Source organism: Heliangelus exortis, chromosome 8 (genome assembly GCF_036169615.1).
Source record: "Heliangelus exortis chromosome 8, bHelExo1.hap1, whole genome shotgun sequence".
Lineage (NCBI taxonomy): Eukaryota > Metazoa > Chordata > Aves > Apodiformes > Trochilidae > Heliangelus > Heliangelus exortis.
The window spans coordinates 6,795,438-6,813,452 of NC_092429.1; the positions used below are offsets into that span (position 1 = coordinate 6,795,438).

The 18,015-nt window shown below is 39.9% G+C and overlaps 1 protein-coding gene across 12 annotated transcripts in view; it reads right to left on the reverse strand.

Moving 5' to 3' along the window:
• Positions 1 to 18,015, reverse strand: part of ELAVL4 (ELAV like RNA binding protein 4) — an 81,313-nt gene that overhangs the window by 15,670 nt on the left and 47,628 nt on the right. For all 12 annotated transcript variants that reach the window (XM_071750185.1, XM_071750183.1, XM_071750182.1 and 9 more), the window contains exon 3: positions 4,591 to 4,694. In XM_071750185.1, the coding sequence (XP_071606286.1) occupies positions 4,591 to 4,694 (104 nt within the window). The remainder of the gene's footprint in view (positions 1 to 4,590; positions 4,695 to 18,015) is intronic.

Below are 18,015 nucleotides of genomic sequence, written 5' to 3' on the forward strand. Positions count from 1 at the left end.
CCCCCAAGCACTCCTTGCAGGCAATCTTCTTGACAAATGACTTTGTAGGACAGAGAAGTCTGAGGCTGCTGTTATTTGGTTACCCTACAGTGACAGGATGGTTTGTAGTTTTTGCCGACAATTACAAGAATTAACATGGACAGATTGAGAGCCTGAATTTTGTAAAGTATCTGGCATTTTGAAAAATGCCAGAGGAACCAAGATAAATAGCGAGATCTTTGAGCACTAATGTTACTACTTTGTTTCCAGAAAACACAGGAGTACTTTCTCCCACAGCCCTGTTCACTGTTTTTAAAACTAGGACCATTCAGTCTTCCCGATCAAAACAGGAGAGTGAAGCAGAAATAAACATTCTGATGTAACAATGGGAAGTGTTAAAACAGCAGTGGCTATATCCCATATTATTTATTCATTTAAATGAAAACTAAAATAGAGAAAGAATCGTTCCTCTGTAGTCAGAGGTTATCTGGTATTTTATCATCTGATAAACTGAACAACTGGAAGGCATGGAGGGCTGAGAAACCCAGATTCCTTCTCCCCTCACTAGAGACTTCTCCCTTGCTCCAGCAGTGGCACAGCTTGCAACCTGCTCCTGCAAGGGAAGGAAGAAAAACCCAATTCTCAGGCAATAAAAGAAAGGTGAGGGGGACACAAGACAGCACTTCAGGGGGTCATTGGCTCATTTTAGATTTCAAACTTCCTTTCAAAACTGTTCCACCCACGTTCCAGCATCCCCCAACATGAAGCCAGGTCACCTGAATCCCCATGTAAATTGTACAACGCCGCCTCTGCATCCTTCCAGACGCTGTCCTTTTTCCAGGACAAAGCTGCACAGTTTAAACAATCTGTACCCCATACATCACACATCTTATTTTCCTTCTGATATCTGATGCTACTGAATTGCCAGGCAATCTTCGACAGCAGCACTGACCTTTCATGTGCTCTTATGGATGGGCAAATTTAATTTCTAAAAATAGATTCGATTTCTTGAATATGTATTTCTTCCAACACACTGTATCTTCCCTCATTCTAAGCTGTTTTGTAGAATTATGTCAAGCTTTAGCTGTGAAAATAAAGTGGAGCCTTTCTCCCTCACAAGATGATGAGGCTACGAAATGGCGTAAATAAAATATGCACTATGATCAGCTGAGGAGGAACACAACGTGCATAACCTATTACCAAACACGTAGCACTTCCTTCAATGCCTTCCCCAAACAGACATTCTGTAAATAGTCACCTCTCGACTTTGACTTGAAAGGGCAACGTTGACTTAAATAAAATGCACATAAATATTTTAGGTGCTACAGTGCAAAAGGGATTATTTATTGTAACAATGAAATAATAAAAAGAACATTTCTTCAGTTATTTTAGTCCGCACATCTGAGAGCAGACTGTGCCTGTTTTGCTGATCCTGCTATAAAACCAATTCCTCCTGCGACTTCCTGGCTGTTTTGCAAGGCATCAAGAGGAGAGAGAACATTAAGCTGCCACAAAAATGTGACAGAAGTGAAAAGGACAGGATTTGGGGGCACACAGAAAAAAAAATTCTATTTTTCAAACAGGAATTAAACCTTGTAGGATCAAATCAAGAGTGCAAATATGACCCCTCAGAGCCAGCCCATGCTCACTATAGGTGCAAGGGACAGCAGAACCCATGACCATGTGAGCAAGGAGATGGGCCACAGCCAGCAGGACCAAGGTGACCTTGGCAAGCAGAAGCAGTTTGCCCCTGCAAAAGGGCTTTCACAGATTATTCATTTCAGCTTTCCATCAAATCAGCTCCCAAACAAAAGGCAGCCAGGAAAATGCTACCTGCAGGGCTGCAGCTACTCAGTGCACACAGGCAGAGGACAAGGTTCAGCCCATCCATCCACGGGACATTACAGATTCATTCTGGGGCATAAAACCCAGCCACACTCATGAAGAAAACAGAAGTAACACTCAGTGCTTTTCCAGATCCGTGCTATTCTATTTAAGAATTTTTTTAGCCTACAAAACTATATGCCACTAAGTTCTGTGTGTTCCAGACAGGCTTTTTTAATGCACCTAGAAGTGTGTTTTTAATAACTACAGAGCATCTATCTAGACTGAAGTCTAGAAGATAACCACCTACAGTAATTCCACACATCAATACTTCAGCCTTATAGCAAAATACAGATGCTGTAAAGGGATGTGGGGGGGGGGGGGGGGGCAAGAGGCAAACACCAAGTACTGTTCCTCACCACTTTGCAACCCTTTGGAGATGAGGAACATCAACACCACCGACACTGCCTGTATGATTCAGCATTCCCCTACAGTGAGTGCTGGGAAACCTCCATCCCCAACACACAGGGCCTGAGAGACTACCCTAACCTACTAAAATTAAGAGCTAAAATGTAACTAAAACTACATAAAAAACAAGGTGGAAAGGTGAGGTCATCACATGCAATTTTGCAATTATAAATTGGGCTGCAAATTGCCCAGTAAATAGCTACACGTCTGAAGTCTGGCTATTTGAACAGAAGGATCCCTTGGATCCATTTTAGGCTACTTCGCCAGCATTTCCCTGAAAACAATTTTATTTTTTAAAAAAGCCTCACACATCTTCCTAATCACTGAAAAAACTATGCAGTTCCCATGCACATAGTTTAGGTAAATCTCTGCTTATTAATACATTTTGACAGCTTTCAAGAGACCAACAAAACGTCACTGTATTCTCTAAGAGTCTACCAACTATTTAATAAGCATGAAAAACTCAAACCTAATAAACGATCCTTATTCATAAAGTTAACACTGAATTTTTAAAAAACTAGAGAAAAACATGCCAAACATGTTTTAGTATGGGAAGTTCCCAAATAACAAAAATCTTAGTATACGTGATCAAAAGGAAAGCAGAATGGTTTAATTTTGCATGTGAGAAGTGTAAATTGGGGTAGGAGGTTTGAGGCCTTTTTGTAAATTCTGTTTTCTGTAATATTATTTTTCCTGTATTATTCTGTTTCCTTGGAATATTATCAATACAACAGCATTGCTTTGGCTCTCAGAATAAAAAAAAAAAAACAGAAACAAAGAAACACAGGTACTTAGGACAAGAAACATCACACCTTTGCTAACACTGAATAATATCCCAAAGTGCTGCATTAAAAACTAGATTTTTCAAGTTCTACTGAGTTTCATATAAAGTACTTAGAAGACAGATTAGTACTAAAAAATATTTCTCCTGATGTGTCTTTGAAAGAAATTTGGAGGACAATTTACTACTCAACTTTTCACTGTAAACAGAAACTGCTGAGTCCAAGCATGTATTTCCACCTGCAGCAGTAGATAAGACAGTAGATTTTGCTGCTTTGCCTGACATATTTCTAAGTTCTTCTATTTAACTCTACAAAACCATGCTGTGAGCATTTTGATAGATAGCCCACATATGTATCTATAGGATATGACTTGGTTGGTCTAAGGGAGTTTTGGAAGTAGCCTTCTGTATATAATCCATGCAGCTACTCCACCATTTTTATAACCCTCATGTCAGGACTTCTGCTCTGCACTAATCAAACAAGACCAGGGAAAACCTTGCATGAAACAATCCTTAGAGATGCACAAAAAAATCAAACAAATATTTTTGCTTTAGGGAATACCACTTTGTACAAACCAAAGCTTCTAGTGAGAAAGGGTAAGTAGAACTAAAGGATTAACCATACAATATCTTTTTTTCCAAGACAAAATCACTGACATTATTTGTACCAATATTTTCAAAAGTAAAAATTCTATTTTTATACTCTTAAGCATTTTCAGCTTTGAAATACAAATTAAGTACATAAGAAAAATTAGGAAAATGGTACAAATCAAAAGCCAGCATTCAAGTATGATCAAAGCTGTTTCAGAGAATTTGAATCAGATCTGCTGTTCTCTCCCCTTCAATTTTCTTGATTCACATTCCTTAAGCTGTATTATTTGTCAGAATCTGGGATGTGGAAATCTTCTGTAAGCTGTTTCAGAAAAGCTTTATCAGCCATGCAGCAAAAAAACGTGACAGTGTGGAAACTTGCTTTTCTTGAGAGACCACTAAAGAAGATCGTTGAATAACTAATGGTCTATTACAACAATGAAATTAGAGACTTCAGTGGGATCTCTAATCCCTCCAGCTTTTAAAAGAATAAATCAAAGTAAGGATTGGAAAATTATTTTTTTTTTTTTGAGAATGACTTTAATTTAAAAGAAACATCAACACTTCGTAATGACATGAATATCATTGAAAGCAAGCTCCATGTCAAGGTATTTTCCATTAAAACACAAGAAAATGTGTTACTTATGAATATACCACATACTTCACCTGCTTATGAGTAACAGCATTACTACAGCTGTTTTATTTTACATTTAAATCTCACTGCAGTGCTTTAAGGAGCTTCCTGCCACTTTCTCCCCTTTAACAGCAGCATTAATTTCAGAAGAGATATTTTATCTTCTGCATGTTTTCCCATTGCTCCAAGAAGAAGCTCATTAGCCAAGTGCCCCTTGCAATGGAGAATAAAATATTGGTTAAATTGCCAGAAATTGTTTCAACCACTTCCTCCACTTCCTGAATTGAGCAAATGGTGTTTTGTATTGTCTTACCTTTATGGTTTTGGTCTGGAGTCTGAGTCCATTTAAAGTGTTAATGGCTTTCTCTGCATCCTTTGGATCAATGTAATTAACGAATCCATACCCTAAACTCTGCCCTGTTGAGACACAAGAAAAAAAAGCAATCAGTAATTTTAAGCACAGGAACAACTTCCAAGAGTGGAAACACAATTTTCTTGCATTGTTTATTTCATCCCTGCTTTCCCCTATAGTCTCTATGCCGTTCTTCACCATTTCATTATCTTCCTAATACAGTGGAAGGCAACAACAACAACAAAAAAATTAAAATCGCTGCTCTGAAGATCCTATTTCAAAACCAAAAAGAAGCAACCCCCACCCTGCCTTCCCCAGGAGTTTACTGAATAGTGTGTGAACAAGGCTTGACAACAGCAAAATTGTGGAATAATTTTGTGCCAAATTCCTCATAAATGTAACTGGCTGACCTGCCAGAGCAGTAACAGGACAACCTCTTGAAAATGGTAAAAAAAAAAAAAAAGAAAAAAAAAATCACACACACACCTAATTTGCTACTGTTTATAAACAAGTTTAAGTGTTTAAAAATGCAATAATTATGACACTGCTTTAAAACTAACCTTGAAGCAGCTGACAGAGAAGCAATCAGCAACCTTTACATCTCATTTTATTGCCCTGTGAGCAGCCAGTAAATCGGAAGAGAAAGGACAGATCAAATTGCAGTAGGGTAAGAGACTGCATCAAAGCTTTCCTCCCTGTATTAGAGATGACAGCAGAACCAAAACAGTACAACAACGGCTGCTGTGCATGGGGTGCCACCAGCCCACTTTAGCAGCCAAAATCATTTCAACAGCTTCTGTTTTACTAACAAGATCTGTGTTTGCCTGGGCAGTAGAAAGAAGAGACCTGGTTAATAGCTGGGTAAGTAACAGAGCTGGAGAGGCCGTGCTGGCAGATACCCACTCACACAGTGCAGGGCAGGGCTGTGGGGCTGTGAGATCCTCTAACCCAAGAGGTGCCTTTCCCCTATTTTGATTGGTATTTTGATATCAATCTTACAGCATCAGTTCTATTAATGCAATGTGACAGACAGCCTCTCCCAGATCCCTTCCTCCTCGAGCCTCCTACTGAAGTTATTTTGCACATTTGGAAAACACAATTCTTATGGCTTTTTTTTTTTTTTATCCTTTTTATTTTTTTATTTTTAAGGCACACACACTTAGAAAAACCCAGATAAATCAGATTTCAAGTACCAGGCAGGCTGGCAAGGACTGCTGTGCATCAGCCACACTCCCTCCCCCCCTCTTACTACAGCCTCTCCATCTATCTGACAACCTGCCCCTGAGCATGGGGTATCCCAGCACTCCTGTTCATGGGCAGCAGGGAAGAAAAGATGTGAAAATCCCTCTCCAGGAGGAGGGTGGCACTTGAGAGGATTTCCACCCGTGGGAGCAACAAGCAGCATCCCAGGTCCTGCTGCCCGGGAAAGGGGAGGTTGGGAAAGCAGCTGCACACCAAGGGCCTGGATGGACCCTGGAGGCACGGGTGCTGCCTCCTGAGCACAAAGCTTTGTTTCTTTGTTTCCTGGACTACAAAAAAGCATCTGTGTGTTTCTCAAAGTCAGACGCCACCAAAAAATACAGCGTTTGCTGTAACACAAATACAGGCAGCACTTCTGTCTCACCAAATCAGATCAAAGCACTCAAAGCTGCTAACTATGCGATGGAAGACCTTAAAAATCCATGGAAACACTGCAGTTCATGCCTAAAATGCCCACATGCAGGCGTAAAGATAAGAAATGGCTGTTTTAAGCTACAATATATCCAGGGAGCAGCTCCATCCTATCAGTTTAACTTCAGAAACAAAGTATAAAAACATATCAGGCCTCCCTGGAGAGCTGAATTAATCTCCAAAATATTCTTACCCAAGTTACGTGACATTAACCAAGAATGAACCGAGTTCTGACTTGAGCATGAAGCCTGGAGCAGAAATACTGCAAAGATACTTCCCAGGTCATGCCTTCCTCTGCTTCTCTAAGGTATTTTACATGGCCCCAACCCCTGTGCCTCTCAGCACACCAAGTCCTTAATATACCTGTTTCTAGCCAGTCCTAGGCAGAAAGAAGCTGTTCTCTAGAAAATTAACTTCTTTTTACATGGGACATTTCCCATTAACCACCCCCAACCTCCAGTGGTACAGGGGTGACAGGAGCCACATAAGTGACAGAAGGCACTGGGACTCACTGTTCAAACACAGGTTTCCATGTCCAGCCACTGTTATTCTCAAGGCACAATGGGCTGACCAACCTCTACAATATATATAATGGTTCTAAATAACCTTCTCATCTCTGTCAATATTTCTGCAAGGACAAGACCAAGTATAACAAACATGTGCACAGCACAAGCTGTACTGAAAGGAAATAAAGCCAACACAAGAATTATATAAAAATTTCATACTCTTTCACTGGTCTCCTTGGGAGATTTCCAGTAACATTATTCAAGTTATTTTGGTATCATCTCTGAATGGAAACAAACAAATATTTTCCCCAAGGTAAAGGATGAGGTACTAACAGAAACCAAGCTATCTGTACATGCCTGCAAAAGGTGCCATTAAAGAAAAAAAAATAATAATCACATGACAAAATTTTACTCATAATAGAGACAATTTCCTTTGGTTAGTGTATGCTCCTGAACACCATCAAATAGGTATAATTTGTCATGACTTCATATCAAGTATATTAATTGCTACATATTATCAGAAAAAAAGTTGGGGTGGGTTTACTCAGCATTCTGAGCACTTGCTGTTGATTCAGAAACACCAAACCCTTCTCATCTTCAAAATCCCTCAAAACTCACACCCTTTGTAGCCTACTGAAATCTTGGTGCAGTTCTTCCAACTAAAAAATTCCTGTTGCTGCTTTATGCCACACACTCCACTTTGTACCAGTGAAGCTAAAGGAAGGGAAAACTTTCAGTTAAGAATTTGACACTGAAGGGGTCTATTTTGTTTGGTTTATTTTCCATTTTCAATCCTCTCCCCTAAACAGCATCATTTAATCAAGACAGACACCCTCCCACCCATCTCTGAAAACAGAAAAGAAAATAAACCCAGCAAAATAATTGTGAAAAGCTTTACGACTGCTGGCAGATATCAAGTTTTAGCAGGCTAAACATATACAGCTAAGAAACAAAATATATATCCAGCTAAAAATATTATTTTCAAATTATTCTCAAGAGCAATGCACCTTATGTCAGACAAACCACAGACTCCAGATACAAAGACCTAAAAATCGTTACTGGCAGAGAAAAAAGGATTTGTTCCACTATACAGTAAAAGATGTATGAACTTTCACATTTTGTTTCATCATGTAACTCTTATTGCATGTACTCAAAAAGGGTAACATTTCTTGGGACACAATCTGGCATCATGAAGCAAGCAGTTGGACCTCTCAGTGGGATCCACCACAGACACTGAAATTCATTCCCATGCTACACCTCCCAGGAACAGCACCGTAAATAGTAAATATTTTCTGTGATTTGCAATCACAGAGTTCATTGCATGCTGTGATTCAGTAGGGCAGGCAAGAGATATTTCTAGATTATGCTCAAACAACACCTTGATGGGTTGGTACTGGCATCCATCTGAACGCTTCAACTTACAGAAAATGCAGAGTGGATCTGGTAAAGAATAGGTCTAACGGGGATAAATTAACACTTTTTTGCTGAAGGACTCAGTCGTAAAAAAAATTAAATGAATAATAATTAAAAAAAAAAAAAAAAAAAAAGACATGCAAAGCCAAGCCCAAGCTGGCAATATACATATTTTCTATTTTAGAAGACTCCATTTCAGAGCTGAAAAAAATCACTGCGACTGAAACAGCCATGAGAAAGAATAGGGAAAAGTCAATATATCCTGGTTATAACGTTTCTCCATACACCCAAACCCGTGAAGCTATGAAAAAGGCAGTGCCAGTTAAAAACCTGTCTGTGCTTTTACTTCCTTTGTAAGGCAGTCTGCTCAGGCCAATTTCACATCTAAATTAAGAGACAGAGGGAAAACAGACAGAAAGCACTGTAAATTAGAACAGAAAAATTGTATCGAACAACAAAAAGCCTCAAGAAAAAAATCCCTGGCTAGTAAAGGTCAGAAAACCAAAAGATTTTTTTTTTTTGTTACATAAAAAAGACCCCTTATCACTCACACTGACTCATCAGCAGATAGTAACAGTGCAGAGAACACAGATGTGTTATGCACACCCGAAGCTCTGTGAAATACTAACCAGCAACCCAGGTGAATGTTAAACAGGTGCTTCTAAAATTAAACATGTTTAAATGAGATTATTTGGATTATTTGCACAGAATAGACTCCAAAAAAGGGGCAAACGGCTCTCCTGTGATTTTCAGTACTTCTTACAGCACTGAACAAATTCCAGGAGCCTGGAGGAAAACCAATTCTGCACTGAAATTCAGAAAGGGAGGACTGGATGACCCAAGTAATTACAGGTTCATCAGTCTAATGCTGAGCAACGTAAAATTACAGAATATTTGATACTGGACTGTAATAATAAAAATTAGAGAGGGGTAATAAAATCAATGTCAATCAAATTAGGGCTACAGAAAATAGATTCTGTCAAGCAAAACTGACATCCTTCTTGATGAGATGACAAGTTTGACTTCTATATTTTAAGAATGTCGATTTAATAGCATTGATACACTTGGTCTTCTATAGAGCACTTGATTTGGTACTGCTTATTGACTAAAATAAAATTAACATTGCACACATTAAAGGGATTAAAAAAACTGATCAGCCAACTGATCTCTCTAACTGGTAATTGTGAGCAGGAAATCACCAGAAAGATGTTTTGCTACAGGTCTCAGGAAACCAGTCTTGGCCCTAAATAGTTTATTTCCATCAACGAGTGGAAAAAACCAAACTCCTTGCTCCTGAAGATCACACACTACAGAAAGATAGAATAAGAGAGGACAGAGTAAAGGTACAAAGCAATTTAGGCAAAAAATACATACATTTAGATAGCACAAATCCAATACAACATCCCAACAAATCAGGTTAACTGTGGCATACTTTCCAAGTGGGAAATGAAGGATGCAGGTACAGGTTGATGGATAATCAACCACATCTCGAAGTTGTAAAGCTGCCAAAAATGTTAGAATGATTCTTACTGGCATAAAAGCCACACTCAAACATGGAAAGAAAGATCATTGTTTCGTGATTTGCCTCCCTGTTTTGCTGTCCAAGTGCTGTGCCCAGCCCTGGTGAATGTGCTACAAGATATTAATGCCCTGACAAGGGTACCATGAGAATATGCTGAAAACTCTTTCAGATGGAAGATGGGGTCAACCTGTCTGCCTAATCAAAAAGGTTAAATTGAACCTCAACAGGACTACATTGGCAGTCATCTGAAGCACAGGTTAGTTTTAAACAATGTCTTTTCAGATGATAAAACATGAAGTTACGTATCCCAAGTCCCATCACAGTGACTGAAACAAGAGAAACCAGACTAGAAAGAATATAGCAAACACTCTTTTCCAGAGGCATTTGTTCAGTTTTTGGCACTGAAGGAAATGGGTAATTTTAACTACCTACCAACTATTTTACCAGCTCTTCGACCACTGCAAATTGTGAAAGGGATGGGTTTTTTGTGTTAGGTTTTTTTTTTCCTTCTTCTAGAAAGCTATGCTCTAGATCAAGCAGGGATTAATCCAGGAAGGTTTTAGTGAGATACCTTAAGTGCTCAATAGTCTCTTCTCCTCTGAAGCTCTATAAATACACTGTTCCTGCTGGTTCTTCTCCATACAGCTCTTAACTGCAAGCATTTCCACACAAAAAGTAAAAGGAAAGCACTTTCTCAGACAAGTTCCAAGTTTTCCTATTGCTGAAAACTACTCCAAAAGCAACATACAAGAAAGAACAACTTTGAATTGCTTATCTGTGACCCGGTAAAGTAAATTTTGAAAATAACTTTTTTTCTTGGGGAAAAAAAAAAAAAAATTGCTTTGAAATGCCAACTCCTATTAAAGGACTACAGTGCCCACAATGAACAGTCACTCATGAAAAGAAGCACAGAATGGGACAGGAACAATGCAAACTGACTTAAATTGTGGTTTTGTTGTCCCCTACCCAAACATAAAACCCAATTAAAGCTGCCTGCCTGACAGCCACAACATGAATGCCACCGAGCTCCCATGCTTTCCTCTGACACCATCCCTCCCTTCAGAAGTAGGCCACGTCTGACAGCTCATCTCCTATTAGCCAGGCAGAAGCCATCAGACAGCAACAGCCTTCAGTCACTCCAGCTTGGGGACCAAAAGATAAAATAACAGTCGCCAGGAATCCTACAAGCTTCCCAGCTCCCAATTTTTACCTGCTCCAACCTCAGCAAATGTTTAGGGAAGAAGCTGGCACCAGGGTGGTGATCTCTATGAGACTGAGCAAAACTTGCTGCCCACCTCTGACTCCACCTAGCAGACCTGAACATGCTCTTCAGCCTCCCCCAATGACTTCCAGAAAACAGGGATGTTCCTAATAAAATACCACTTACAAATAGCTGGAGAAGCAGGCAGGATGCACAACCCTGTGAGCCTCCAAGCCATTTCAGAAGCATTTCAAATGCATTCCTGGAAGGCCAAAAATGACTGCACCTCATGAAAAGCTGTATGTAGTAATGGCTTTCAGAGAAGGTTAAAGAAATACCCTTGAAATGATACATTCAAAATGCAGAAAGAGGGTCAAGTGAATTGACTGCTGTTTTTTTAGCTTCTGTAACTGTTGCCAACAAATAAGAGCTGCTTACCTAAAAAAGGAGGTAAGCTATGGAAAGAAGGCTCAGATCAATGGAAAACAAAATCTGATCGCGAGACCAGTTCTAACCCCGCCTGATGCTTATTTCTAACAGGAACAATCTCATTCATCTTCCATCCCTTTATCAAGCAGAAACACCTGCTGTCACCACAGTGATGCTCACAGCAGTCACAGCAGAACCAAACCAGGAGGGAAGCAGCTCCTGCACATGATGCTCCTCGGACCAAACAATTAAACTGAGGTTGTCAATGTCACAAATCGCTGAAATCCAACTATCAATATAACTTGTTCTGTGCCTAGTGCAGCTCTACCATAGCATCCATTTAGTTTACCAATTACTTACAATAAATACTCCTTATATTAGTACAGACTAGGATTTATTTAATACATGCTGTCCTTGAATAGGAAGAAAATCATCTCCTCCAATTACAATATAATGATTGCAAAAATTCAGGGAAAACCATCGTCTTAAAGCAAAAATGAGAGAAGGATGAGTAGTAAATAACTTAGTTTTTGCCTTTTGCTAAAAGGTGACTGGGTGCAAATTTTGTTTGGGAACCTTCCAAACTACTGGTTTTGGGTGCCCTTGATTAGTTCTTCTGAGAACATCTTCCTTCTAGTTTAGGAAAGAGTCAGCTGTATTTAAATGCAATTCAGTCAGGAGCCCCAGATACATTTTGATGCTACACTGCACCTACAATTAAGGATCATTGCTTACCCTTGGCTAAAAACAGCCATCAGAAAATTTGAGCATCAGTAGGAGAGTCTTCTTCCCAAGATTCTACTAGAGAAGGACACCACGTTCCAGACTCACGCAGAGATACCCTTATAACAGATCCCCTCCTAAAATACATGCTTGTAGTTTAACAAATAATCAAATCGAAGCCAAATCCCAGGGAAAACCCCTGTGTTCCACAGGCTGAAGCCTAGCTCTAAGCTAGAGCACCTGTAAAGGGGTATATGATGACACAAACCAGCTCAGATGGGACGAGATTCCTCAAGAAAGCTCTTGCCCTAAGGCACCAAAGCCCTGATCCCCCAACAGCAAAGGCTGGGTCCTCCCCATAGGAAATCTGCAGGGACAAAGTTCTTGTCACTATCTTAATCGTGGCAATGCCAGAGAGACTGAAATAAAAGCTTGTTTGCACAGGAGACAGACCTTTTCAGGGGGGCTCCTGGGGAGTCAGGAGTTGCATGATGAGCTCTCACGAGAGCTCTATGCGTGTAGGATTTAATAAACTCCAGCCCAAGTGGAAGGGGTTTCTTTGCACCAGGCCTTCTCCAAGAGAGACAGAGTTACATGATTAAAAAAATCCCCCAAAGGAAGCCCTTGACAAAAAAGCACACTTCATCCCACGTAAAGCTCTCCCTCGGGGAGAGGATAAGATAGGGAAAATGAACCAGACATACAGACACCACTCACTCAATTTTAGTATCTGAATGGGAAGTGCCAGATACCATGACAACAAGCCTAGAAAATTAAAAGGGGAATAAAATAAGTGATGCCCGGAATGTGAAACAAATCCTATAGATGTAGCTGAAGTGATCAAATGATTTGTGCTAGTGATGTAACCACAACCGATGGACCTCCAGGTCTCTGGGAGAGAACCACCAGGACCCAAACATGGTGACCTCAAAAAACAAAGCAAGACCCCCAAAATCCAACTGTAAGCTCCTCACAACAGGAAAACAAGGTCACTGATTCAGCACCTTGCCAAGTTAAAGCTTGACTTGATCAGGCAGTGCCAGGAGGTAACGAATTTTGTCCTTCTCTGTAGTTTTGACAAATCTCATAATGCATAACATTGCAATTTTATGTCATGATTTTTGGAGACGCTGAAGCAGGAGCAGTTCCCATGTAAATTAAATACCAATTGACAATAGCCACTATCCCTCAAAATTAAGACAATAATGATTCTCATCCTAGAATAGCCACAACATCTACTCAGAAAACCAAGATGAAGCGTCCTCTGACAGAGACTACTGCTGCCCAGCACCATTAGATCCTTCCAGAATTCCTACCAAAACTTCAAGGACTTTAAAACCCATGGAATTACTCCATTTTACACTTCACCATACCAGAAATACAACAAATCCTACTCTTGCAAGTAGTGCCTTATAGTCTCTTACACGCTTCTAGCATTTCGGATGTTCCGCATCTCACCTGAAACAAGACTTTGCTCTTACCTGCACACTACAGAGTTTTAAAAAAAGTCATCTGTGTAATTAGTGAACTTGAGGATGTGAACTTAATCTGCATGCAAAGCTTAAGTGGCAGATGCTGCTGACTTGGCCGGAGTCTTCTGCAGTTCCCATTACGGCAGCATGGAAGTATTTTATCTCTGTAACACACCTTTCCTCAAACACCACTGAGGAAAGCACTTTTCTTCCTATTTTTGGAGAAGAGGAACTGAAAGGCATCAAGATTTCCAGGGTGAACTTAGGCAGATTAACACAGTCACTATTACAGGGATCAAACACTGCATCTCTCCCACCCTAGGACAGTCACTTTATTATTAGACCACTGCGTGTTTTGCTGGGTTGGGGAACCTTGGAAACAACATGAACATTTTACACTGCAGAATGTGTTATCCTCCTTTAATCAAGTTTCTTTAAATATAAAACTGGATTTTAAGTACTGATGTGTTCATATACCCCAAGCAACTGATTAAATACTGGTTCAGAAGCTACTGTTTCTGACATAGCTAAGGCAACATGGGAACAAATATTTGGGTTTCCCCCCTTCTCCCTAGTTGACATCTTTTGCTTTCCTTCTCTTCATCTTCTCCTCCCCCTTCCTTCAAGGAGCACACAGGCTCTGAATTAGCAGCTGTTCTGAGAAGAGCAAGGCTGCACTCCTCCCCGCTTTGTCCCAGAACAGAACAGGGACCTTACTATAAAAATCCAGTGTTCTGGGAACAGGCATGAATGGACAAGAAACAGCCATGACTTGTCTATCCGGAACAGTAAATTCAATGCTGAAGAAGAGACAAAATAAACACAAGAATGCAGAGGTTAGAAACAAACAGACTAAGTTAAAACAATATTCAGTTATAAGAAGTGAAAACAAATAAAACTGGAAGAAAAAAAAAGGAAAGACATCCCAGCACATAAAAAATGGTAAGCAGCAGCAGCATGGAAAGAAATCTGCAAGAGGAATTCAGTATATGGTAGGAAGATTTTCACGTTCCAAATAAGCAATGTCAGATCATGGAGAGGGGACAGAGCATTACTGGACCAGGAGTACATAAAGAACAATAAAGACTGCACATAACTAACGATAAATAAATGTACTTCAGATAAGGAGAGCAAACTGAAGGCAGCTTTCACCAGCCACCAGGTTTAAGTCAAGACTGACTTAAGGCTTGAGAGTAACTCAAGATGCAAGATTTGAAGTGTTAAGTATTAAAACATTAACTGAAAGGAAATGCAAAAACCTATTGATACTTCAAATGTACGAAGACTGTGACTGGAGATGAGATACTCCAAGTGCCCTACTTAACACTGCTACTCCGAAGTGAAGATGAAATTAAGAGGGTAAAAAAATTACAGTCAGAAACTAAAAAGAAAAGATGCTCCAACAGTGAACCAGTAGGTCATGGGAAAGGCACACACTACATTACAGCAGACTTACATGTCCTTCCTGCATCCCATCCCACACACTGGTACATCTGAAATTTAGATGAAAGTGGAAGCCAACTAAAAAAATTATTGAACAATAGAGCAGAAGTAAAGCAAGCTAGAAGAAATGTTTTTTCACTGGGCAGGCCTCAACCGAAGAAAATTCAGATTGCGAATCCCACATTGTACCACATGCACAGTTTCTGTGCAAAATAACTGATATAACTGATCTCTAGGCAAAAAAAGGATGCCTTTGAAGAGTTAAAGCGTATGAAAAAATCCTCTATTCTAGAAGCCAGTGGTAGTGAGTGGTGCAGTGAGAGGAAAGGCAGAATGATGGGACCACGATGGAGCCTGTGCACTGACCACGGGTCCCACTTCTGTGATAAGCCAGAGAACTGCAAGAGCAAAGGGAAAGAGTCAGTCAAAGCTTCAGAAATTAACATGAAACATGGCTTGCAGGAGAGAGACTTTTTTTTAAAAGGCCAAGAACATCCTCTCTCACTAAGAACTACGCCAGCAGAGGAAAGAAAAGGCACACCTAAGATATGAACATCCATAGTGCATCCTCAAACCTGGAAGCATTTCATGTGGAAAGAGTGGCAGTAACACTTCAAGTCTAAATGAAATGGCAGAGGCACATAAAATTGGAGAAAAACAAGAGTTTGCTTTGCAAAACAAGAATATTAAGTAGGACATAACAATATACTGCAGCAGCAGTATCTGAAACCTGGTTGACTGCAAATTCAAAAAGCCCTGGTAATTTTGTCATTAAATGATTTAATTCTGCAACATTTAAGGTTTTGCACCTCAGCCTCTGCCTAACAACAAAAGCCACCACAACACTAAGAGATTTCACAGTAATTCTGAACAATGACTCAGAATACCTATTCTGTCTCATAAACAGCCTACTAATTAAACTCTTTGAGCTCTACTAACCAGTTTTTCTAATGCACAGAGGAAAGTAATTCATTACAGACCGGAATACAAAATTTAATATGAACAACACAACCTGTGTCTGCAGCATTTTTAATCTGATCAGCAAAACCATAAATAAAAACTGCAATCTGACAGCTAAGAAGGTTAATCTGCAATAGTTAGATTTACGTAGATTACTTTACACAGCATCTGGAAAGCCATTTATTGTATTCCAAGGTGTGCTACCTATGAAAATTTTGTTACTCATCAATATTCAGACTGCAGAGAGGCTACTAAAGAAATTAACTTTGGCTTTAAGACAGAACTTTCAAGAGATTTAAAGTGAGAGCAGGAGCTAAAACTCTTAATATTCCATTTAGGTACTTGCAGGTAATGTAAGTAATGAAAAGGAAAACTGCTTAAAGGAGAATGTATTATGAATTTGTTATATGCACATACCATTTAGTTACCATTTGAATTTCTTGATAATTTTGTTAAAAAGAACATTTGCATTAATGTTCCTCGATTAATTTTCTTCAGACTGAGCAGCAGATCTTTTCCTTTCAAAGATGGCATCTCTACCAGCTAACACCTCCAAATGATGCTTTCTACATATGTGGCCACTGGATGTGCCATACACAGAAGTAATGCCTACAAGCTACTCTTGCTAGCTCACCACCAACAGAACCAGTGCAGGGTTATGATACCCAAGACTTTTTTTTTCACTATATTGAACAGGAAGGTGGTGAGAGCAAACAAATGGGGAAAACACACATATTCTTTTTGTTTCTAGTTCAGTAAAGTACCTAAACATACCTCATCTGGAGCAAGTACCACAATCCTACCAATAAACAAAACCAAGGTAACAAAGAAGATATTCCAATGCAGCAGAAAGCTACAGGGGAAAAATATGTTATCAGTAAAGCTCCTAAGCTATTCACAGCCGGGGTGGTGGTTTGTGGGGTTTTTGTGGTTTTTTGTATGTGCGTTTGGTTTTTTTTCCTCTCTCCCTATTTAAGACAAGGCAGCTTCCAGCAGGAAAACATTTAAAGGAAAAGTAGAAAGATGAACAAAAGAGAAGGATTAGTAAATACAAATGACAGAGCATGTAGGAGAACAGAGGAGTCTAAAAAAAGAAACTGGAGAATGTATCTTCTTGTTCCATGTCCTATCTTCTCATGTCCTACCTACCATCCTAACAATAGGGAGAGTCAAAACACTCCATGCACCTGACCAAGAGCATCCTACAGAAGAGGAAGGTGGCCTCATTTTGTGGGTGCTAGGAATGCTGTTTCAAGAGGCTGCCTATTGATATCTAGTGCTTTGAGATGCATGTGAGCACAATCATCCATACAGGGCAGCAGGCATACTAGACCTTCTCCTGCAGACACAGCAGCCCCTGTAGTACAGCAATTAATCATACTGGGGATGCTGCCATTTGTTTGCTTGCAGGTGAATGTGACGCAGCTTTTTGTCCATCTGCTTTTGCAACACCCCTTAAGAACCATCTAACTGAAAATAAAACCCCACCAGTCTGGACTCTTGTGAATAAAAGTAGTAAAAACATTCAGCTTTTTTTCTGCCCTCAAGCTGATGCATTCCACTGATTAAACAGATGCTGTGAGAGTCGTAAGAACAGAAGTACTGGGTCAGAGCAGAGGTCTGCCTACTCCAGTATCCTGTCTTCAACTGCACCTGCAAATCTGTAACTTGCACCAAAATTCCTAGCAGGGACAAGTTAGGAACATCTGCAAAGTCTGTACCAGATCCTGATCAAGAAGGATGGAGAAAAGGAGCTATGTCCAACCCCAGCAGAGTCAGTGAACAAAGTCAAAGAAATGGGCTTGGACTTGAGTGATGTGATGCTTTCTTCCCCTCTTTCTTTACCCTTTTTAAAGTCAAAAAGGGTAGTCAAGACTAGCATTACAGAAATGGGAAACATGGCACCTGGTTGAAACCTGGCTACACAGGCAGAGTTGATGGGTCTAAGCAAGACTCAGGCCATACCACAAATGGTCTGACAAGTCTGAGGCTGCAATAGCCTACACCCAGGAACAAAGCATAGGACATGAAGGAAGATGCTGCTGA